This window comes from Microcebus murinus, chromosome 7 (genome assembly GCF_040939455.1).
Source record: "Microcebus murinus isolate Inina chromosome 7, M.murinus_Inina_mat1.0, whole genome shotgun sequence".
In the NCBI taxonomy this organism is placed as follows: domain Eukaryota; kingdom Metazoa; phylum Chordata; class Mammalia; order Primates; family Cheirogaleidae; genus Microcebus; species Microcebus murinus.
The window spans coordinates 73,615,763-73,640,864 of NC_134110.1; the positions used below are offsets into that span (position 1 = coordinate 73,615,763).

The window sequence follows — 25,102 nt, forward strand, 5'->3', positions numbered from 1 at the left end:
ATGGAGTACCTGTCTCTAAACAAACAAATAAATAAAAACTAAAAATAAAATATAAATAATATAAAATAAATTAAATATAAAATTAAATATATAAAAAATTATAAAAAAAAATAATCTTGTACCATAAACATGATCCATTATCTTCTCATTGTGTTGGTGGCCTTCTTATATAATTCACCACTTTCTACCTTGTATTATAGTTCTCTATAAACATGTCCTATCCCTGAGTTCCTAGAGGGCCATGTCCACTTTTATTTGTATATTCCACTACATTTAATATAGTTTTTATGCTCAATAACTTTGGTGAATGAGAATGACTATTAAGGAATAAATACACAGTTTGACTTTGTACGGAATGGAATATTAAGAATATTGTATCTTTTTTTTTCTATTTCTAGTGGTATGCAATCTGCATTAGTGATGTTGGAGATTATGAAGGCATCAAGGTTAAAATTGCAAATGCGTACATAATCAAGGAACATTTTGAGGTACTGATGAATTATTAAAGTTTATGAATTTAAAATGTCAGTTTTTCAGAATAGATTTTTATTTCAATTATCTATTGCTGTATATCAAGCCACCTATAACTTAGTGGCCTAGAGCAGTGATACTTTCTTACAGTTCTGTGGGTTAACTGAATGCAGTGGTGCTTTTCCTTTGCTTGGTATAGCTGAGGTGACTTAGCTGCATTTACCTGGGCCCTCAGCTGGGACTGGAATGTCCAAGATGCCTCTCATCTACAAGAGTTTCTCACCACTGGTCTTTTTATCATTTAGTGGTCTAGTCCAAGCCACTAAACATGGTAGCTGGCTTCCAAGAATGAGCATTCCAAGGGAAAAGTTCCAATGTACAAACTTTTATCAAGCCTCTGCTTGCATAAAACTTGGTAATATCCTATTGACCTAAAGTTATATGGTTAAGCCTAGTTTCCATGGGAGAAAGATCAGTGGCAAAAGTCCTGAATACTGGAAAGCATGGTACAATGTAACAGTCTAACACAACTGTCATAGGACTCTCAATAGTAATAATTTTATTTAAGATTATGATCTCTCAGTATGTGTTATGTATGTGTATATATGTGTTTTAGTATTTCCCCCTAAAGTTAATTTACTTATATATAGTAAGCTCTTCTCTCTTAGGTGCTAAGAATTCTATAGCATGCATGGATACTACTCCACTGTCCTCAAAAAATAAAACCTACCACAAAAAACAGCATATTTATTTTTCTTTTGATTTTGTAGACCATCTCAAAAATAAAAAGGAAGAAAAAGATGGAAACATACATAGAGATAGAGCTGGATATGCTATATCCAGATATTTTAATTTTAAAAGTTTGGTATAAGCTTTCAAATGTATATGTAAATATATTTAAAATGACAGTATATGGTACTTGCATACTAAAAAGATAATTTATGCTACTTCCATTCCAAATTCCATTATACACCTAAAGAAGTAAGAAATTATCATCTTTGGATTGTTTTTGAACAACAAACTAATGACAGGAAAGATAAAAGAAAAGTTTGCTTAAAAGTAGCCTCTCTCAACACTTCCCATAAGAAAATTGAACCCTAATGCCCCAAAGCATCCATTGTTGTTATGAATTAACTCTGTGCATCTGGAATGGTATTACAGTAGCTTTTTGTCATTCTTAGGAGAATGGAGAAAATAGTAAGTCATATAATTTTTTGTAGGGCTTAATTTTCTAGCGACACTCTAATTGGGAAAGGTTATTATAAGTTCCATATAAATAAAATATCATATCACTGTATCAAAGGAGAAGTAAAAATTAGGTCAGTGCTGATTCTTACCCATATTATCAAAGCAAGATTTCTGCCAAGATATACTTGGTTAGCCATATTCTAGCTATTGTTTCTACTACTCTTAATACTACTGTTACAACATTAGCAATGTTAGTATGGTGGTAATAAATCAAATGCCTGGTATTATTTCATGAAAATAATGATGGTAGTGATAGAAGATATCACTGTACTAAGCACTTCCTGTTACTTGCACTCTAATTTTCACCACAATCTGATGAGGCAGGGGTATTAATTTCTATAAGAGAAAACTTAAAATATAGAACTTGCCAAGGACAACAAGTTAGGTCATTGAGCTTTAATTTGAACCCTGGCAGTCTGTCTTCAGAGCCCATGTGTTAACCATTGTAAATATCTGAAAATGTGGATCTTACACATTACCAAACTGTAAGTGAAAATGTGGGTTTATAGAAAAGCATAAACTAGGAAGTCTTAATTTTTTAAAAAGTCTTATTTTTAATAAGATCAACATTAATCTGTGAGATTTCCTTAGTGGCTTTCAACAAATAATGGATAAAAGGAGGAGTAATTTTTTTAAAGTTATTCTATAGCTTATGCTTTATACTAATTCACATAGTAAATAGACATTGGGGAGATTTTATCAACATATTTTATATTGTATATAATCTACTAATATATTCTATGAATAAATAGTGTTTATTTTTCCTTTGATAAATACAGATGGGTAGGCTCTGGGAGGCCGAGGTGGGAGGATCACTTGAGGTCAGGAGTTCAAGACCAGCCTGAGCAAGAGCAGGACCACATCTCTACTAACAGTAGAAAAATTAGCTGGGCATAGTGGCGAGTGCCTGTAGTCCTAGCTACTTGGGAGGCTGAGGCAGGAGGATTGCTTGAGCCCAGGAGTTTGAGGTTGCTGTGAGCTAGGATGACACCATGGCACTCTACTCAGGACAACAGAGTGCGACTCTATCTAAAAAAAAAAAAAAGATAAATACAGATAAGGAAGTTGAGCAAAATCTCTGCAAAAGAAGAGACTTTCTACAATTATGTACTTTTACTTCTTTTAGGAAAGAATTCTCTCTATTCAGTATTCATCTAGGATTTGCCAAAAAATGACTTTATTATTTATTTTTCCTTTAGTCCAGAAGAAACGTTGAAAACTATAGATTATTAGTTTTTGAAATTAAATTTATTTGTATATTTCATGTTTTTTTCTCATCTTGATAGACCCTACTGTCAGTTTATGAACCTTATAAAATAGTAACCTCAGTATAAATCATTAATAATGTATTGAAATGAATTTAATCACTTAAAGAATCAGGAGGAAGAAGGTTGGTATTGATTATAATAGAAGAATTGAAACAGAATTGCAATTTTTTTTATATATCATGGCTTTTTCAGCATAGTAAAGAACTCACTGATGTTTAGAAAACAAATATGATTGATTTTCTCATTTCTCATTAGAAAGCAATTGAACTGAATCCTAAAGATGCCACCTCAATTCACCTTATGGGTATTTGGTAAGAAAATTTCTTTAAATAAATATTTAAACAGCATTTAGTATGTTTTTATTTTGTAGTATGTATAAATATTTTATATATAAAAAAGCAAGATATAAAATATTTAAAAATATTATTTGAAGGCCGGGCACAGTGGCTCACCTGTAATCCTAGCACTCTGGGAAACCGAGGCGAGTGGATTGTTTGAGCTCACAAGTTCGAGACCAGTCTGAGCAAGAGCGAGACCCCGTCTCTACCAAAAATAGAAAAAATTAGCCTGACGTAGTGGCGCATGCCTGTAGTCCCAGCTACTTGGGAGGCTGAGTGGAGAAGGATCACTTGAGCCCAGGAGTTTGAGGTTGCTGTGAGCTAGGCTGACGCCACAGCACTCTATCCCGGGCAACAGAGTGAGACTCTGTCTCAAAAAAAATATATATATATTATTTGGCACAGTTTATAGAGTATTCAGTCCGTTAACTGGCACTTGTGCATGGATTGTTAGAACATACTGGATTTCATTATGATCATGTTAAATATTGTTATTCTGGTCATTTAGAAACCTGTACAGACTAAAAATGCCTTAAAACTTTTTGTTAGACCTTTGAATTTCATATCTTTGAAAAGACTATTCTTATTTACCATGCTAAATGAAATTGGGCTAATCTACAGTAAGACAATATAATCTGTTTTTTAGTATCTTTCTATTTTTATGTGATTTTATGTCCAACATAGATTATTATTTTGCTGTTATGCAGGTACACCAATGTGTTAAGTACTTGCTGGTTCAGGAATCTTTTTTGAGACAGGTTGGCCAGGTTGTTTTCTTTGGGTGTTGTCTGCAGAGCTAAATATTTATTGTTATCTAAGCAGTTCTGTATCAAACTCTTTTAAAAGAGAGGTAAATATGCCGGGTGTGGTGGCTAATGCCTGTAATCTCAGCACTTTGGGAGGCTGAGGCAGGAGGATCTCTTGAGCCCAGGAGTTTGAGGCTGCAATGAGTTGTGATCACAACACTGCAGTCTGGGAGACAGAGCAAGATCCTGTCTCTTAAAAAAAAAAAAAAAGTAAATTAAACTAGCAAACACAATTAGTGAGGATTCATATAATAGTAAGCAAACATGAGTGAGATACAATCTCTGCCTCAAGGAGTTTAGACCCCAAGTCAAGGATCCAAAACTTTTTTCTTGCTGATTTCAGAAAATTGTAAAGGTCTTTGGATAGTTAATCATTTACCTCATCCCTTTAAAATGAACTTAAATTGTTGGTTGCTATTGTTATTATGCATTTGATGTTTAGTTTTGTCACTTTTCTTGGGTAAATTTTTTAACTTTGAGTTTTTCTTTTTCTTTTTTTTTGAGACAGAGTCTCAGGTAGCTGGGACTAGAGGCATGTGCCACCATGCCTGGCTAATTTATTTATCTATCTATCTCTCTCTATTTTTTTTTTCTTAGTTGTTCAGCTAATTTCTATTTTTTTAGTAGAGGCAGGTGTCACTCTTGCTCAGGCTGGTCTTGAATTTCTGAGCTCAAAGATTCACCCACCTTGGCCTCACAAAGTGTTAGGATTATGGGTGAGCTACCACACCCGGCCTAAGTTTTTCTTATACAAAAAAATAGGGGTAATGATCCTATTTCATTTAGTTGCTGTAAGGAAATGAGAGAGAAAATAATTTAGCCCATCACCTGGCACAAAGTGAGCACTCAGTAGTAGATTTACCATTACTAGTACTATTGCTTACTATTTATATTTAATCACAAAATATACTCCAACTGATGTATCAATATAAGTCAGTCTTTAAATAACCTAGAGGATAGCCTGTAAAGTACATATTGTTTAAATATACACTAAAATATTCCTTTTATAATATCTATTAAGATGCTTAATTCTCTTTAAGAGGAAAAAAGAAGGTACAATTTGAATGTATAATATTATTTTATTTTCCTGTAGGTGCTACACATTTGCTGAAATGCCTTGGTATCAAAGAAGAATCGCCCAAGTGCTATTTGCAACTCCTCCTAGTTCCACCTATGAGGAGGTAGTGTGATGTCCTTTGTTAAATTAGTACTGATTTCTTAACCACAGCACCATTCTACAGTGTCCACACATATGGAGCTCTCATTCGTTGAGGGACTTGAGCAAGTTTCTAATGATCCAGCTCAACTGTCTTGCCACAAAGGCTTAATACTTAATATTCATGACTGGTGAGTGGTTTTTTTCCCCACTTTAGGTGAGTGGCTGATAATTCTGGAATACTAGGTGAGTGGCTGATAATTCTGGAATACTGTCAGCTAAAATAGCTCATGGCTAAAATCTACCTTCATTTTCTATTTGCAATCTATACCATATAAAAGTCATGAAGTAGAACAAGAAATAAATACAGCAACTGTTAGGTTCTTTTAGGTTCTTTCTAAACAATAATGCAGTCATTTAGGAAGATAAAGCACGTGTTTGAATTGATAAAAGAACAGTAATTATAACTTTTTATAAAAAATGAGTATGAAAGGTTCATATTCTCTCATATTTTCAAGGCCTTTTTTCTGTCAGAAATAAAATTTCAAAAGAATTTCTGGGTAAACATTTTTGGGTTTACTTATCACAAAATTTTCAGAGTAATGGCAATTTAAAAATCTCTCCCAATAGTAGTATCATAACCAGGAGCTATTTTCTTTTCTGGGAAGCTACAGTATAGATATTGATGTAAAGAATATTTAATTATATAATTAAAAGACAGTTGGGAAATAGTTATTGTTTTTTATTTTTTTTGAGACAGTGTCTCACTCTATTGCCTGGGCTAGAGTGCCGTGGCATCAGCCTAGCTCACAGCAACCTCAAACTCCTGGGCTCAAGTGATCCTCCTGCTTCAGCCTCCCAAGTACCTGGGACTTACAGGCATGTGCCATCATGCCCAGCTAATTTTTTTTTTAATATACATATATTTTTAGTTGTCCAGCTAATTTCTATTTTTTTAGTAGAGATGGGGTCTCACTCTTGCTGAGGCTGATCTTGAACTCCTGACCTGAAACAGTCCTCCTGCCGCAGCTTCCCAGGGTGCTAAAATTATAGGCATGAGCTACCTCCATGCCTAGCCAATACTCACTATTGAAGAACTATTATTTTAGGATGATATACTTCCTGACTTATATTTAATACAGGAATAGATCGTTAAGGAATTGCCTTTTTTATATTAAGTCTGTTTTAGTCTTTTTCATTATATTTGGGCTCTTTTTGTTTTTAACAGGCCTTAGGCTACTTTCACAGGGCAGAACACGGTAAGATATTTTTGATTTCATGTATTAATATAGTTAAAAGCTTATGAATGCTGAATATATACTTTTTTTTTTTTGAGACAGAGTCTCGCTTTGTTGCCCAGGCTAGAGTGAGTACTGTGGCGTCAGCCTTGCTCACAGCAACCTCAAACTCCTGGGCTCAACCTGGAACTATAGGCATGCGCCACTATGCTCGGCTAATTTTTTCTATATATATATATATGTTAGTTGGCCATTTAATTTCTTTCTATTTATAGTAGAGACGGGGTCTTGCTCTTGTTCAGGCTGGTTTCAAACTCCTGACCTTGAGCAATCCGCCCGCCTCGGTCTCCGGGAGTGCTAGGATTACAGGCCTGAGCCACCGCACCCGGCCTGAATATATACCTTAATTGGAATTTCTAAAACAAAGATAAGGTATTTATTCTGTTATACTTCTTTGTGCACTAGATATTGTAAAACAATTTTTAAAGTCTTTATTCAGTAAAGATCACCTGAATAAGAAATAAACTGCTACTTAATTTAGAGTTGCAGTTCTGGAATAGTTCTTCATTTGATGTAATTCAGCCTGCCTTTTATGACAGGAGCCTCTGATAGGTTAACTGTCTTATTCAAGATTACACAGCTAATTAGAGGCATTTAAATGGAAACTCTGGTTTTAAACCAGGCTCATATTTTTGTTCTGTTGCAGATATTGTCTTCTTTTGTGAAGAAGAGTTCTATGTTATTCTTGTTTTGAAAAAACAACTAGCCATATAAAACTGTTAGCAGCCCATCCTAAATTTATCCTTTTTTTTAACATAAGTAACACTAAGTGGGGGGAATAAGGGATATAAACATATGTTGCCAAATATGCCATAAAACCATTGCAAATATATTTCTATAAAATTAAGAAGACATAGTGTTTATTGAATTTGAGATACTACAAATATGGACTTGTTCAAATGCTTTCATGATGGCAAAGCAGTTCTTTGTTTTAAAAAAATATGTCTTCTAAAGAAATTTGTCTGAATGCTAAATATCTCTGTAATTCACAAATTCTGATTTATTCATAATTGCCTTCCTTTGTTACTATTTCATGACCATACTTTCACATATTATGAATCTGAATCTAGGAATGAAATTTTCTCAAAGGGACTTAAAAGTCTAATCACAAAGTTAAAATAGGACTTTAGAGACTTAAGGGTTGGGGTGTGGAGAAAAACATGGTCCTGACTTCATAGAACTAAGATAATCATTGGTAACTTCAGTCATCCTCCAGTGACCTTACCTTAGAGGTCACGTCCTCTAGGTAGCCTTTCTTTATGGTTCATATTTAGTTTGGAAGCTCCTCCTATGCCCATAGTATCTTTTACCTCTCCTATCATGGTCCGTATAACTTCATAGCATAAACATTTATTTATACATCCAAGACGATAAATTTGGGAAAGATAGGGACTTTTGTCTTTTTGGCTCACAGTTGCCACCTCATTGTGTAGCTCAGTGCTTGGCAAACTTGCTGAATGATGGAGTAAATAGATGAATAAGTGAATGAATGAATGTACTTAACCCCAAGGAAACTTAGTATATCAACATGGCATCATACAAATATGCTCAAATAAAAGAAGCAAAACCAATTTTGGGTAGTGATTAACTATATCGGGGGAAAAAGTATGCTGTGAATATAGAGGGTCTCAGATTGTTAGGAAGTGTGTCAAAAATTAATTAGGATATTGAGATAGTTCCATAGTTTCATTTGTAGGCTTTCTGGTCATGAATTTCCCTCAGCCAAGAATGTTTCTGCTTTTTTCTGTTAAAATGCTATCCATCCATCAAGTCAGCCTAGGTGTAATCTTTCAGAGATAGTTGCTTTTTTCTTTGGTTTCTCTTTAAAGTGTGTACATCTGGTAAAGCATTCCATTCATTCTTCTATTACATTACAGTATGGAACAAAAGAGATTTAAAAAGAAAGTCACCTTACATAGTTTATATTCTCTCAGGAGCTTCAGCTTCTCATCTATAAAATGGAGATACCTACTTTATAAAATGAGAAATGTGTGTAATACAATGTCTAGCACATTTTAGACATTCAATAAATAGTAATTTACAAATATTTGAGATATGAATAGTTGAACAAAAGAGAATTCCAATTATCCTAATCACTTACCACACAAATTTATTACTGGGTGGAATTTAGACCAAAAAAACCCAAATCTTTAAAAATAAAAGCAACATTATTTCATCTGAGCTAACTTTGTTTTTTTCTTTATGTACAGTGGATCCAAACTTCTATAGCAAAAACTTGCTTCTTTTAGGAAAAACATACTTGAAACTACACAACAAAAAACTTGCTGCTTTTTGGCTCATGAAAGCCAAGGACTATCCACCACACACAGAAGAGGATAAACAGGTAAAACATCTCCAATAAAGTAAGGTAGATAGTTTTATATTGAGGCACTATTACATAAAGGTGAATTAAGAACTTCTTTGAAAGCATAATTGTCTAAATGTATAATATTGCTGAAAACAAGTGTGTTCATTTCAAATGTGAATTCATTGACACATTAATTTCTATAGAGAAAATGTTTACTTTCACCAGTAAACATGATGTTATAAATTGCTTGCTGCAATACAGAATTATTCCTGTTTGACACAGACAGCAGATCAAATAAGATTTCTTAAACATAAGTCAAGGGATATATACTAAAGTGGAAGAAGAGTCTTCCGAGAGTCTCATCTGGTTACTAGCAAGAAATTATATTCTTACGATGTCCTATTGCTGTTTTTTGGATACTCGTAGAAACTACATTCTACTTAATGAACTTAAGTTTCACAAGTTAGTCTCTAAGCTGTTCTGTTTATATATGTATTTTTCCATTTTAGGTAAACACAGAAGCTGCTCAGTTGCTTACAGGTTTCAGTGACAAGAATTGAGAACTTTTGAGAGAAGAAAATACATGAAACATGATAAACACTGCCTTTTCATTGAATTATAAAGATAATATATTAACCATACTGTTTTTTTGGCTTTTAATTGTTGTGACCATTCAACAGATTAAATATACAAGATTCTAGGTTTCTTCACAAATAACAAGGTAAAAGAAATATTCATGTCATATTGCCATAAGAGTGGTAGAAATAAATCTCCATGGCTCAGGCAGAGAGATTATTTTGCATCTGGGACACCAGCAGTACAAAATGGTATGAGATTTCTAAGGATTGATCACATCAGGAAGAGAGGAGACCAAGAAGACTACGTGGAAGAGGGGGCATAGTGGGGAGTGGATTTTCAAGTTGAATTGATTCAAAGTTCTGATCTTGCAGAGAAGGTTCAGGGAAAGGTAAGTGGTTAAGATGCTGAGGGTTCTTGGTATAAAGTAGTTAAATGATGTATCTTGGAGGCAACCTGTGTAAGGAGAGAACTCAAGTCAGAAGAAGACTGAAAATGGAGTGGTTTCCTTTTTAAAATGTGGTGTGGTCTCACCATGGTTTGAATTTATCACCAGACAAAGTCCAAGTTTTCATTCCTAAATGGGTTGAAAGGAACACAAAACTTAAGAGTGAAAAGGAAATTAAGATGTTTTAAATAGGCAGAACAGTGTTACTTATTTGAGGCTGAAGTGCCACCACTGCAAATCTTAAGTTTTATAAAAAGGAGGATCTTGAATGCCACTTAAATAAATCTGAGACTATACATACACATAGATGGATTTTTCCCAAAGGATTTGGGAATTATAATGTCAGAGTGAACTGTGTGGGTATGTGCTATTTCTATTTTTCATCATATACATTTTCAAACAAAAAGGAAAATACAAAGTAGTGAACTCTGTGTAACTGTCTCTGATTCAACAATTTTGCTGTACAGGTTGTTGTTGTACAGGTTATCCAAAATTTTTAGGACCAGAAGCATTTTGGATTTCAGATTTATTTTTTTTTGATTTTGGAATATTTGCATATACATAAGGAGATATCCTATGGGACCCAATTGGGACCCAATTCTAACACAGAACTCATTTATGTTTCATATATACCTTATGCACATAGCCTAAAGGTAAATTTATATAATATTTTTAATAATTTTGTGCATGAGGCAGTTTGTGCAGAAAGCAAGGGTATCACTACCTCAGCCATACCAAGTGATTTGTGGTTGCTTGGCATCACCATCATTCCTGATTAAATTTATATGGTATCAATAAACAATAGTTTTCTTACATTTATTCACACCTAATGGTAAATATGACATACCATTTAGTACACTGAAAAAATAATGTGTTGAAGGTAACTACGCAGCACTGTAGATCACTAGAATACCAGAGTCAGCTGCTAAACCACCACCAATGGCATGCTTTCATTCTCCACCTGTGACGCTGTTTTGATTAAAAGGTTAGTGTACACTGTATTTTAGTTTCTTTAGATGAAATGTTGAGGGACCAGGAAGTGGGTACTGTAGGGATGACAAGGCATTCTGCTGGATGATTTTTTTTAAATGGCTGGGAGGGTCTCTTTTCCCTTGGTGAGACTAAAAAACTTTGCATTTTGACTGCAACCTATACATGAGTTCAGGTTTGGAATTTTCTACTTGTACCATCACTTTGGTATAACTCAAAGTGTTGGGTTTTGGATTGGGGATGCTGAACCTGTTATATATGTTTATTCATATAAACTTATTTCTAAAGCTTTGACATTAATTGCAGACATAATACTTTACCCCCCAAATCTGTCAGCATGCATCTTCTCTGAATAGGACATCTTCCAGAACAAACACAAATCCACTATAACAACTAGAAAGTTAAAAATAATTCTCCAACATCATCTAATATCCATTCATATTCACATTTCCTCAGATGTCTCAAAATGGTTTATACTTTTTAAAACCTGGATCCAATAAAAGATTATACATTGTATTTGACTTGCTGCTTGTCTTTTTCTTCTCCCAACATTGAGTTTCTGAAGAGGCCAATCCAATTGTCTTATATTGTCTCTCATTCTAGATTGGGTTAATTGACCACACTTTGAGAACCACTGTTCCCTTGTATTTTCAGGGAGTCCAATTAATTATATTAGGTCTCTTTCAGCTTTTACATTTTTTTTCCTCTTTCCTTTTTTGGCTGGCAAGGGATGTCTTTCATACTTATCACTTTCTCTCTGACTTTTTCCCTTTAACCTTTCTCTTTCATTGAGATTTTACCAATTTGAATTGCTCTCACACTTTGTGTATAGTTTATGCAATTTTATCATGTGTCGATTTTTATAACTTGCACCACAATCAAGATCCAGACCTGTCCCATCATCACAGAGATCCCAGTGCTATCCCTCTATAGTCACACCCTTCAGCTCCTCTCCCCTCACCACCCCAGCACTGGCAAGCATGAATCTGTTCTAATTCTATTTCAAGATTACACAAATGGAATCATACAGTTTGTGACCTATTCAGACTGTCCTTTTTCACGCAGCAAAAGTCCTTTGTGATTGAAGCTCTATCAATAGTTTGTTCCTTTTTAGTGTTGATTAATATTTTCCTTGTATGGATAAGACAATTTATTAACCATCCATTGATGGGTATTTATGTTTTCTCAAATTTTTGGCCATTACACATAAAGTTGCCATGCGCTATATACAGGTTTTTATGGCAACATAAATTTTCCCTCTGGGATAAACACCCAGGAGTGTGGTTGCTGGATCCTTTTGCAGAGCTTTTATCTTCCTTTCCCCCCCTTTATTCTCTAAGGGATAACTTCCTTCTCCAAGATGTGATGCCTTCTCAAGATTCTGATTCTGTGCCCTAAGTCTCTTCCATTTGACTTCTCAGGAGCCTGATTCACTAGGCATCATGTTGGTTCTTGGCATTTCTCCATTCAGGGTGAGACCTGCTTCTGAGAATGACCCCATTGCATTCTCCTTCCTGTGCAATCCCCACCTGACTCTGTTTTTGTGTGCATTCCAGAACTGACTCTGCTGGTTTGAGATGCTTAATATCCCACATACATGTATACAGTTTGTAGTATTCTGTCTTCTAAATGTATTAACAGACTTAGGACATGGGTGATTACCTCTCCGTATGATGTTTCCTTCCTTCTTTTGAGATGTGAGAAGAAACTTGAATTTGGAAAGTGGCCATGATCCTGTAAGAACCCGAAAGCTCTCAATTGACTTCTTGATGGCAAAATTTTCCTGGCTGAATTTTTAAACATGGGCTGTGGACTAGCTGTGGTTATTGTAAAAATGACTTCCCTCAGACTCACTTTCCTCATCTATAAAATAAGCATCGTTAAAACAAAGGCAAAAACAACACCAATCTCACAGAGTTACGAGGATTAAGAGAATAATTTATATAAAGGATTTACCATGAATATCAATAAATACTTAAAAAAAATACTATTATCATCTGATAGAACTGTGGTGGGACTGTGATCCATTTCCTGGGCTCAGTTTACCAGTGGTGGTGGTGGGGTGTCACCAGAATGAAGCAGCAATATGAACCTGTCCCTGAGCCTCCCTCTTCTGTCTCCTATTTCTTCATGAACTGTATTCAGCAGGCACAATGAGTCTTACATTTCTAATTTCTTTGTGGTTGGTCCAGCACAGAACAGGGATGGGAAGGGAGGAGAGAAGGTGAGATGTAGATCACATTTCTTCAGTTTTTCTGACTGCCACTGAGTAGATAAATGGAGACAGCTGACTGTAGGTCTGAATATCTATAATTAGTAAGAAAAGTTAAGGCCCTGATGAGTTCTCCAAACTAGTGTTCCCTAGAAAGCTGGTTTGGTCTTTCTGTAGGCTGTGTAGTAGCCTCACCTACTACATGGTAATTTCTTATTTGAGGTGAATGGGGGACCAAGTACCCTGAAACCCTGCCTGCAAGCTGCCTTCTTCAGTCAAATTTGCTAAATGATATTCTCACATACCTCCAATGAATGATATTTAGAAACTTCTGTCACAGCAAAATTCATACAGCAGTGGTTACCACCTTCATGTCTAATAGTTAACTCTTATGATATAATTTAAGCAGTCCTTTGTGAAAACTGTCCAACCTCTTATCGCATAACCTTCCATACACATTCAAATGTTTTAATTCTTTAGGCTTGAAAATTACTAGAGTGTCTGTAATTAGGATATGGGAAAGGAGTCTACTGAACGAAGTGGATCACTCCCTTTCATCTTTACTATGAAATCTGAATAAAAGTACAGAACACACTCTAATATATAGCAAAATAAAATTTTGGCAAAACAGCTGTTTATGGAAGTTAAATTGTATACTCATATTTTCTGTACACACTTAGCAGTGAAATATTTACAGGTAACATTCTAAGAAGTCAGGTCCATCGTCATAAAAGAAAATTGTAACCTAATGAAATTTACAGTGCATATCAAAAGCATGATACAAATGGGAATTTAAATTTTTGTATTAATTAGGAAGCCCAGTTTGCTACAAGTAGCATCATTCACATCAGATTTTAATTTGTTACATATCTTTGTAGTTCATTAAATGCCTTATAATGAAAAAGAAACAAAATGTGTTACTTAGGAAAAAAATAACTTGATCTATGTAAAAAGGGGGGGGAGACAAAAGATTTTTATATGCTTATTTAATTCAGATACATGGAATTGTCATGAATTTAAAGAGGAATAAAGATTCAAACACCAATAGAAAATCATAAGTCTTATACTTGTTTTGAGCATTTGAACGGTTATGTAACTCTTCAATCCATCTGCTTTTATAAAACCAAAACTCTGAACACAAAAGCAGCAAAATTCTCATTACCTTTTTTATATCTTGCTAAGTATCAAATTGCATCAATTTATTATTAATTAAATTTGAAGAACATTACAGATTTAAAAACAAAAGTAAAGAAGTACCTGATTCTTTTTAATTCCACAAAATACCTAGCATCCCAAAGTAACATGTAAACAAACCTCTATGCTGCGCAATGAAATCTTTCCAATTGCTATAACAAACTAAATGGTATTGGATCTAGTACATGACTTTCATGTAAGTTACGGTTTCATTCATTATTTTGTATTACTGATGTAGCAAAGAGGGAAAATTTTTTCAACTATTGTATTTATTTAAAACAAATTGACAGGTTCAAGCACCTGTCTTCAGAAAAGCCAGCAGCATTTTTTAAAAACATACTCAAAGTAAGATTTGGCCTAAGCCCTTAATACCTTCCTGAACAGCCATGCAACTAAACACCCTTAGAAGATGTTACGTAAGGGAGAAGAACATGGAGCAATTTGCACTTTTTCCCCTGGATAATAGAAACAAGGTAAAGCAAATCCAGATCTTTTTGAATGAATGGCTGTCATGTTTAATACACTTGGAGCTCTATAAAACTAGAGCCATTATCATATATGCTTATATAGATATATACTTCTTATTTTTAATAAAGTCTCTTGCTTGCTTCAAAATTTAAGGATGATCTTTTTCCTGGTCAGTCATTTCAAGGGAACAATAAATAAAGTAGAAAAAGATGAACTGTTTTGCATATTTCTGTGGAAGAACGGAAAACATTTATACTTTGAGAAGTTCAGAAATTTCACTGTACAGAATGAACAGCTTATATACACTATCTGTGCAATTTTTCTTGGCTGGGGTATTTAAATGCAAGAGCTCCTCCAAAACAAGAAGCCACATTCATTCTTGTCCAAATCCCTCTGTCTCTTCTATTGCAAAAAGAAGTTTTTCCTTTAGTTGTTCATAACTCTTATATGGTGGTAGATCCAAGCGATTAAAACTGAACAAAAACAAAAACAAAATCAGATGGTTTCAATAAAATAAACTCTGAAAAGATTTCTAATACAATATTTTTAAAAGCACATTGAAAAGCTGAATGGACAGATGTATAAATGTGTATATAATATATATGTAAAAACGTTGCCAGAAGTATTCTAAACAATTTATTACTGTATTACTTAATTAGTATATGATCATATCTAAATTTCTTAGAGCAGTGTATTCAAATTTAAGACCTAAATATTTCAACATTTCCCAGAGAAAAATGGAATTACAAATAATAATTGTAACAATAAAGACTCTGGAATTTTTAAAAAAAAATCATTAATTTTCTCTTTACTATTCTTATTATGTGTCATGAGTCCACCTAACTTCTCTTGGGTTAAGAGTCCATTTCTTTCATTCACTTATTCACTCATCCATCAATTAGTCTTTTACTGAGATAATCTTTTATACACCAGATATTGTTCCAGAAGCTGGTGATACAGTTACAAAAAACTAGGGTCCCTATCCTCATGGAACTTAAATTCTGAGTTAGACACAATGAACAAAAATATACTTTTGTCTTTTCAAATAACCTCACCATAGTATAACCTTTTCTAAAATGACCCTTTTTCAGTCCTGCCAGATTAAAAAAAAAATCCCTCAGGGATTAACTGATAAAAAGTAGAAAAATATTGAAAAATGTTTAAAATGACAATGTATTTAGTTTTTCAATTTACAAAGGTGGAATAACAATTCATTTTGTGAGATACAGCACCTAATAGCTGGATCAGGATTTGGGTGTCCAGGGTTTTGGTCCCCACTGTATTAGTGACTAGTGAAATAGCTCTGAGCAAGTCAAAACATTTCTGTACTTTCATTTTCTCATATGGAAAGTTTCCTCAGATCACTCAGGTGCCTCCTACCATTCCCACCCCTCCCCATCTGCCCTTGCCCCCACCTGTGTAAGAGTCAGGAAACACGAAATTTAAGAGCCTTTGAAACAAGGCAGATAATTAAAGCAGTGCTGTTCTCAGACCATATTATTCTCTTTGTATTTTAAAAGAAGTTAAATACATTAAATAGCAATTAAGCAGACACATATTACCCCCTCCCTTTACTTCAAACTATTCTTCAAGGTAGAGACTGACAGTGAGCCAGGTCAGGAAAAACTTTTATTTTTCAATACAGTCCCACACTACAGCCAGTCACTTTCTAGTTCTCTTACATCTTTCACATTCAGCCTTTGCCAAAGTCTGCCATTCTATCTACCAAAATCTCCCCCATCTTTCCCCTCTTGATCATTTCTAAATTTCTATTGCCACTACATCCTTGTATAGATACTTCCCTATAATCTCTTATCCAATAAAAGGACAGTTTTACTAACAGGGTAACAAGGAAAAATAAATTTCTAACTGGCAGCCACTAAGAGCAGTAAGAACTCTGCCTCTAAGGTTATTAGTAGCATGAATATCTCTTCCACGAAGATGTTTACCTAGCAATTAAAAGGTGCTGAGCTAACCAAAGGAAAGCATAAATTTTCATTAACATTCACCAGAGCTGGTCAATTCCCATTCCAAAAGGGAAAAGAGTCTTCAGGAGAAAGGGGAGAAGAAAGGGTAAACAATCTGATCAACTGTCATTTTAGATTCACTACCTACTATACACTGAAAGAAGAAGGAAAAAAATATTTTTTTGAGTTTAACAGCCGTGAAGGGTCCCTGGGCGGACAGACAGGGCACGAGCCTCCCCCCACCTTTTCAAGGAGAGATGGCACCAGATGTTTCTTTCAAGAAGAAACCAATTCCTGTTATCAATCTACTAAGTGAGAGACAGAAACAGAAAAGGACAAACTCAGCAATTTCTCTCAGCCATCCTCAACTGATTGGGCTACAATCATAAATCTCCCCCTATCTCTCCTCAGCCTACCCTAATAAAGTCGTTTGGCCTCAGGGCCAGAGCCTCTATTTCTTGGTGCTTCTCTATATCCTAAACTCTGAGAATTCTTTCTCTTCCTGGTATGGCCTTCATACTCTAGCACCCAATTAAATTGATCTCCAATCAAATTTATCCACAAAAAGGAAGGAGACTGAGCAATACATTGCCCATGTCTTCTAAGAAAACAGCACCCTGTTGAAAGCTGAAAAGCCGACAGCTACCACCTCACTACTGGAGACGGCAGTAGTAGGACGCTGTGCCTTCTCTTCCTCTGAGAATTATCAAAACTAATTCCACTACCAATTATATCACTGCTTACTTTAGTTACTGCTGAAAATACAAGTCTTTCTGGATTATCTATTTTCATCCAAATGTTCATCTCAGTACTGATCTGTATTTCCCCCATCGGAATTAAATTCCCAACCCTGCAGACCTTTTGAAATCCATTCTTTTGAACTTCTATTTCATGATTTGCAGTCTCCTATAGTCTTAACAACTCTTCTCTTGCTGTAACTGAAATCCAGCTAGTCTGAAACATATCATCACTCCTGTAGTCAAACAATCAAACTTTCCTTATCAGAACCACACGCTGTCCCAGCTGTGCAACCTTTCTGAACTTTTTGCTTTTATCTGCTGACCTATTGGTCATGCTCCTGCGTTCACTGAAAGCTTTGGCACCTGGATCGCAGTCCTCCTCATTCACGTGTTATGACTTCTCAGTTCCTTGCCAATTTCACCTTTAGTGATCTGTTCCCCTACTTTCTCCAGTTATTGACCCTAGTACCATACCTTGAACCTTGCCATCATTATATATCATAATGTATTTGCATCTTATCTGTATTTATAAAAGTATTTGCAAATACTTTTAATCTCATGTCTCTCTTGAGCTAACTAAACTCAAATCTTGAATAAATTCAACTTGCTGCTTTCTTGTTCCTTGTACCTTAACAACTAAAAATTGCTAGATAGAAAATCATGCATTCAAGTAGACTGTTACCATTTCAAATGAACTACTAAATCCAAGTGAGCAATCTAATATTGTCCAGCATTCTTAGCCACATTTTTCTAAGAAATACTTGCCTATTTTCTAACAACTCTCCCAAGTTTCTTTGTCCTCACAAGTTTTTCCTTTCTTCACTCGTAGCCAGTGACCCTCATCTTATGCTTTGAGAAAATAGAAACCAACAGTTGATAACTATTTTCCCTTCACAAAACTTAAAATCTAACTCTCTTCCATGCCTCAGCAATCTCGCTCTCTTGCTCTCTGTTGTATCTACAGAGGTCTTGAAATTTACTTGGCACAGGACCCCTTTTCACTCTTAAAAATATGTGAACCTCAAAGAGCTTTTCCTTATGTGAATTATATCTATTGATATTTACTGTAGTAGTAGTTAAAGCAGAAATTTTAAAAATAATCTATTTTGGAATAAAAATAAACATTTTTATGAAAAGAAATAACTGTTTCCCAAAAAATAGTGGAAAGAATGAATTTGTTTTATAGTTTAGCAAATCTTTTTAATATGTGGCTTAACAGAAGACATCTGGATTCTGATACCTACTTGTACATTTAATCTGTTGCACTATATTGTTTTGGTTTAACTATATGAAAATCCGCCCCCACACAGATGATAAGTAGTTAGAAAATGGAGATGTACTCAAATCTTTTCAAATAACTGTGGATATTATTCCTTGATACTAAGTTTGACAAGATATGCACAATATGGGTCCTGAAATCATAGCAAAGAACATTTTGTACTTTGTTACATAAAATCCACTGGTCTCTCATGCACTTCAAATGGATCTATTACCCATGCGTGATTTTGTAACATCATGCATTGACTGGTTGTTTGAAAACACCAGTTCACAAAGTTAAATATTTTCTAAATGTTGACACATTTATTTATGTAATAAAAAACAGACCACATTTGTTAATAACACTACTAATCTCATTAGTTAAGCTTTGAGAGGCTGGCTGTCAAGTTCATGGTGATATATACAAATTTTCCAAAATTCTAATTCTTGCTTGAAACCTCTACTTTTATCACTGTCAATATATGCCAGTTGTTTCCCTTGAAGTGTCAGGCTTACTTCATTACTTTTCAAGAAAATGTTTGCCAAATACCCAACTTTGACTAAACATAGTGTGTCAGTCATACTTTGAAGTAAAAATAGTGTTCCATAAAAAAAAAAAAAAAAAAAAAAACAAGCTAGTTCAACTTTCAACTCAAGCTGTCCAAGAGCTTTTCTTTAAGAAAACCACCATTCTCTGGCATTCTCTGGTATGCAAAAGATGTGTACTCAAGCGTCAAAAGTTAGTAAAGCTGGCCGGGTGCACTGGCTCATGCCTGTAATCCTAGCACTCTGGGAGGCCGAGGCAGGTGGATTGCTCAAGGTCAAGAGTTCGAAACCAGCCTGAGCAAGAGCGAGACCCCGTCTCTACTAAAAATAGAAAGAAATTAATTGGCCAACTAATATATACAGAAAAAATTAGCCAGGCATGGTGGCGCATGCCTGTAGTTCCAGCTATTCAGAAGGCTGAGGCAGAAGGATTGTTTCAGCCCAGGAGTTTGAGGTTGCTGTGAGCTAGGCAGATGCCACAGCGCTCTAGCCCAGGCAACACGGTGAGACTCTGTCTCAAAAAAAAAAAAAATAAAGTTAATAATTTTTACTACTTCATAAAAAACAAACTTCAGTGAACTTGCCTTTTTTTTCCTGCTTTAAACTGCAAGTGTGTGGTGTTGAAGAATATACAGATAGCAGTTTGGTGCCACTGCCTTAATTTGTGCTAAGGCACCAGCAGTTCTGCCCATCCCCATTGCTTTTGTACCATACGTATAATTGTCAAAACAATAAAAAGGCAAATAATGGCTTAGTATGAAAATAGTTTTGACCTGCTAAAAGAACCACCACCTAACTCTAAGCTGTCATCTTTGGTCTGGTTAACTATTAATGTCAACACCTCAGTGGACATAAAGGAATAACATTTATCGGGTGTCGGGCAGGTGGAATGGGTGAGGAGGGGGTGGGTATATATAAACACAATGAGTGAGATGTGCAATGTTTAGGGGATGCTCACGCTTGAGGCTCTGACTCGAGGGGGGAGAGGGGCATGGGCAATATGCGTAACCTTAACACTTGTACCCTCATAATACACTAAAAATAAAAAATATATATATAACAGTTTTGTACCTAATCTCCCTGCATTCACCCTCGCATCCAATTCCTTCTCTACACTGTTGCCAGAATGATTTTTCTTGCTATTTAAAACTCTTCAAAGCTGTCTAACTTTCCTTAGAATGAAATCCCAATTTCTTATATTAGCTATAAGGCTCTACATAATTTAGCACCTGTCTACATTTCCAAATTTTTTATCTCTCAATCCCCTGATTTACTAAGTTCTAATCATACTAATCATCTTTCATTTCCTTGAAAAACAATTTCTTTCTTCACGGTCTTTCCTTACTTCAGCATTTGTGTTCAAAGATTGCTCTTCCCTTGTTTCTTCCCACAGCATGCTACTTATCAAACTCAACTTAGACATTATCCTTTCCAAGAACTCTCTCTGACCACCCAATCCAGAGTAGATTCCCTTCAGTTCTGTATTACTGTACTAATTTCCTTTGAAGGACTTTCCAGAATTTGCAAGTAGTTCTTTGTTTATCTATTGTCATTTGTGCCCCACATGGAGTACAAACTCTGTAAAAAGTGAGTAGCACTTAAATTTTCCTTTATACATAGTGGATACTCTAAATATTTGTTGAATCAATGGATGCATTTCCCAAGTATTTCTATTAACCAAAAAGAACTCATTCTAAAGTGTATTTAAATCACTCTTGTCTCAAAATTGAAATTCTGACTACCTTAATGAATAAGCAGTTATACTGAATCTTAATTGTATTTTTTAAAAACAAAATGATTCTCTCTGGCTTTCGTCTTTCTATTTAAGATTCTTGAACTTACCATGTATGGCTTCTTGGTAACCAGGTGTCTTTGCCAACTTTTTCAATGCAAAACTTTTGAGGCCCATTACTTCCTAAATCAGGAAAATAAGACAAAATTTATCTGGTCTATTAAACTTTTTGGTTTTGATAACTAGTTAAGTAACAGAACATGTCACGTAGCCATATGAATGACATAGAAAAAACAAAAGAAGAAATTCACACTGTAAGTTTCTTCTGCCTGGAAAAGCTTCTTACTGCTGCAGAGATCCAGCAAGAAGAATTACATCAGTGGAAAGAAACTATTTCTACAGAATCTTGCTCCCTTCACAATCACCCTAGGGAGCAAAGTAATAACCATCTAGGCTATACGAGGACATTTTCATTTTTGTCTTACTAATGCCTTTGATATTAACCATTCCTTTTTCTTCTGGAAGAAGCCCCATACAGAGCACAGAAGAATAATCCTTGGGTTCAAGTCTACCTATGTCTTAAGGCCATTACTATCATAAAATTATCTACAGAGAAAATGTAATGAAACTATATTTACCCATGAGCTCAGCAAATCCTCCTAGAGGCAAACGACAGGTTCCAGTGACAAACTGCAACAGTCGCATTCTTACTTCATTGTCTGTCTCCTTCACAAACTGTGCAACAAAATCAAATGTACTTTAATATAAAATAAATGCTAAGTTATCTTCAATAATGAAAAACATAGTAGACACTTGAAGAAATAATACTGAACGTGAAATTGGTTCAAAAGACATGTGATAAAAATTTGCTATGGGATTTATCATTTATTAAGGTGAAGCACTATGCTAAGTATGCTATAAATTCTTACTTCAGTCAATCCTCACGATAACATGATGGGCCACTGTTACTATTACATACATCTTACAGACAGGAAATAAATGAGAGAGGCTCAGGAAGGTTAAGTCACTTGTCTAAGGTCACACCACTAATAGGTACAAGCAGGGCAGATGTCGGGTTATAACATAACAGCTGTCACTTATTAAGGGCTCCTGCCAAATGCTTTCGTGTATTTATCCCACACGACAATTCTATGAGACAGGTACCAGCGTGAGCATCCCCACTGCATATATAAGAAAATGAAAACCTCCACAAGTTAAATAACTTGTCCTTCTCAAACTGCTGGTAAGTGGCAGAACTAGCATTTGAACTCAGGTCTTATTGATTTCTAAAGCATCGTTATTCTTCCCTGAGTCACCTCTCTCTCCCATTTACGCTACAGAAAACAAATGAACACCTCCCTACTGCCACTCTTAATAGTTTGTGGGATTTTCTCTTACTAAATTCCATTTTCTCCATGCTTTGTGTTCTTCCTGACTGGTATCTGAAAAACCAAAGCATATATATTCTTCTGAAATTATTTCACTGAGTAGTTCTTTTCAAAGAAAGACATAAATGGGTAATGTGGTGAAATACTGATTTGACTAGTTTGAGTATAACAGAAAGCAAGTAATTTAGGGAGCAGACTGAGCACAGAAATGTGTCTTGAAAATAAGGAATAAACTTCAGCTAAGGATAAGACAAAACACTGTGCCAATCATGACCAAAAATGTTTCAGTGAAGAACTGTGTCGCACAAATTTCATCAAAACACAAGAAATAGAGCTTATTATCATGTCTGCCATAAACCTCACCACTTTCCCTAAAACAAACCCAATTCAGAAAACAAATATTCATTTGAATTTATATAACCCTAAACACAAGCTCCTTAGCTATGCAGATACAAATGTCCAAACAGAAAGTCAGGAAATATCAAGTGTAAGGAAGCTAGTAAAGAGCCTAAAAGGGAAGAGAGTACAGACACCTGCCCGCATACTGTATATAATGCAATTCAGATACTTTCAGCTTGAAAATGGATTTATTCCTGCCTATTTACTTATGCATTTATAACAGATAACAGTATAGACTTGAGAAGATAATATGTAGGGTACAGCATGAAAAGCAGCTTTCCCACCTTTGCCTCCAACTGCCCAGCTCCCCTTTAGAACTGCTGCCAGCTTCTTCCCTGTCTTTTCAGAGATGGTGTGTTCATATACTAGCATACACTTTTATTACACAGAATACAAATTTTCTTTTTAACCAAATAGCACCATATTATACACATTGCCTATCATCTTCCTTTCCCCTTAATATTGTATTGAAACATATTGTTCTCCAATATTTTTGCTAATTTGCATATTAACAAAGGAAAGAAAAAGAATGACTATAAGGTATAGAATTATAAAACAGATATACTACAGTTTATTTACTCAGTCTTCTCCTGATGGACAGTTTAGGTTGTTTCATTTCTGTTAGTACACCAAAATGCCACATTAAATACTTTGGTATGTGCCATTTTATACATGTTGAAGTATATTTTAAGATAAATTTCTAGAAGGATCCACCATTCTTTAAAATATTAGGCAACAAACTCATAACACATATCCTTATGAAAACATGCAACTTTGGGGAAATCTTACTATGGTAATATAAAACCCAGTATTACTTTTCACCCAAAAGTGAAACAAGTAGAAGTAAACCAAAAGTTCAGTCATCAAGTTGCTCAAATGAGTCTCAGTTAGTATCATATTTATGTGAAGAATATCCCTGGACTAGAGATTTTAAATTCTCAAACACACAAAATAAAACAAAAATTCTATTGAAATGTGCTTCAAAATTAGTATGGTACACTTGGATTGCAGAGACTATTCTATTACAGTTTAAGCCAAAACACACAAAAAATAAAAATAAATCAGTAAATAAAGTCTTTCTTGGACATTATCCCCCAGATTATTCTAATTCCTTAGCATTTTATTACCTTCAGAGGCATTAAAGTATCTGTACTCATTTTCTCATTATAAGCATACTTTCTTACTTCCAGAATTGAGTGAAACTTATAGACTACTTTGTTACCTTTAGAAAAAAGGCTATGCCTACAACTATTACCATTAAACTATTGCTTAAAAATTCTGTCATTCATTCCTTCATTTAGAAAGACAGTCCAAAGAAGCAATGAAAAATATTTTGAATAAGTGTTCACACTATGCACTTCAGATTTAGAATTGGAAAACTAAAAATCATATCCCAAAGCAGTTTCCATTAAAAAATATAAACTAATTATAACCACCAATTAGAAAATATTTTCATTGAATACTTTGTTTCAGAAAGATAAAAGCGAATACCTGCCAAAACCAAATGATTTGCTTGCTGTTTCTTGTATAATGTCGATAAACAGTATTTCTCTGCCAATCTGCCAAGTCGACCTCCTGCATGCCACACAACATAACCTGGAAGTGAGCACAGAATCAGGCCACAATAAAGATTTAGTGAAGAAAAGAATTATATGACTAGAATTTTCTAATGCACAGTTATGCACATAATTATGTGAACAGTGATGTGCAGAGCAAATGATTAAAGTAAGCAAATCCAACAAAATGTGTGGCAATTTAGCATAAAGAATTCTTTGGTACTTTATTTTATCTATGTTCATTGAACTCAAACTGAAAATAACCATTACAATAACTATTCTTCAAGAAAAACATCAGCAGTACTGAAAAGTGTATCTCCTTTACATATAGTCCAAACTGGGTATTTAAACTGATTTGTTTCAAACATAAATTTCTGGTTCCTCTTTTTTTAAATCTATGCTTTTAAAAAGTAAAAAGTAAACTAACCTCATTATTCATTTATTCAGCCTATTTGGGAATAAAATATGCTACAAATACGAAATATAGAACATTATCATTATATCACTTTTTGTAGCCATTATCCCCAAATCTGGCTCTAGGTGATCAATAATTTCACCTTAGATTACATTTGTCTTTCTGAGAATGTTATGTATATGTACACATACCTATTTTTGTCATATCTAGTACACACACACACACACTTTTTTTCTGCTCAATGCAGTATTTTTGAGATTCATCCATGTTGTTGTACCAGTAGTTCATTCTTTCATATCATTGAATAGTGTTCCATTGTAT

At 34.6% G+C, this 25,102-nt stretch overlaps 2 protein-coding genes across 7 annotated transcripts in view; one reads left to right on the plus strand and one right to left on the minus strand.

Moving 5' to 3' along the window:
* Positions 1-9,534, plus strand: part of RMDN1 (regulator of microtubule dynamics 1) — a 31,753-nt gene extending 22,219 nt beyond the window's left edge. Inside the window, exons 5-10 of the mRNA XM_076005183.1 lie at positions 399-488; positions 3,243-3,298; positions 5,225-5,312; positions 6,516-6,546; positions 8,796-8,929; positions 9,403-9,534. Coding sequence (XP_075861298.1) covers positions 399-488; positions 3,243-3,298; positions 5,225-5,312; positions 6,516-6,546; positions 8,796-8,929; positions 9,403-9,453 — 450 coding nt within the window. The 3' untranslated portion in view covers positions 9,454-9,534. The remainder of the gene's footprint in view (positions 1-398; positions 489-3,242; positions 3,299-5,224; positions 5,313-6,515; positions 6,547-8,795; positions 8,930-9,402) is intronic.
* A 1,902-nt stretch (positions 9,535-11,436) lies between these two features.
* WWP1 (WW domain containing E3 ubiquitin protein ligase 1) overlaps positions 11,437-25,102 on the minus strand; it is a 123,710-nt gene continuing 110,044 nt past the window's right edge. For all 6 annotated transcript variants that reach the window (XM_076005180.1, XM_076005178.1, XM_076005177.1 and 3 more), the window contains 4 exons: positions 24,302-24,406; positions 21,662-21,758; positions 21,134-21,206; positions 11,437-15,254 (listed from right to left, as the gene is read on the minus strand). In XM_076005180.1, the coding sequence (XP_075861295.1) occupies positions 15,155-15,254; positions 21,134-21,206; positions 21,662-21,758; positions 24,302-24,406 (375 nt within the window). In that variant the 3' untranslated portion in view covers positions 11,437-15,154. The remainder of the gene's footprint in view (positions 15,255-21,133; positions 21,207-21,661; positions 21,759-24,301; positions 24,407-25,102) is intronic.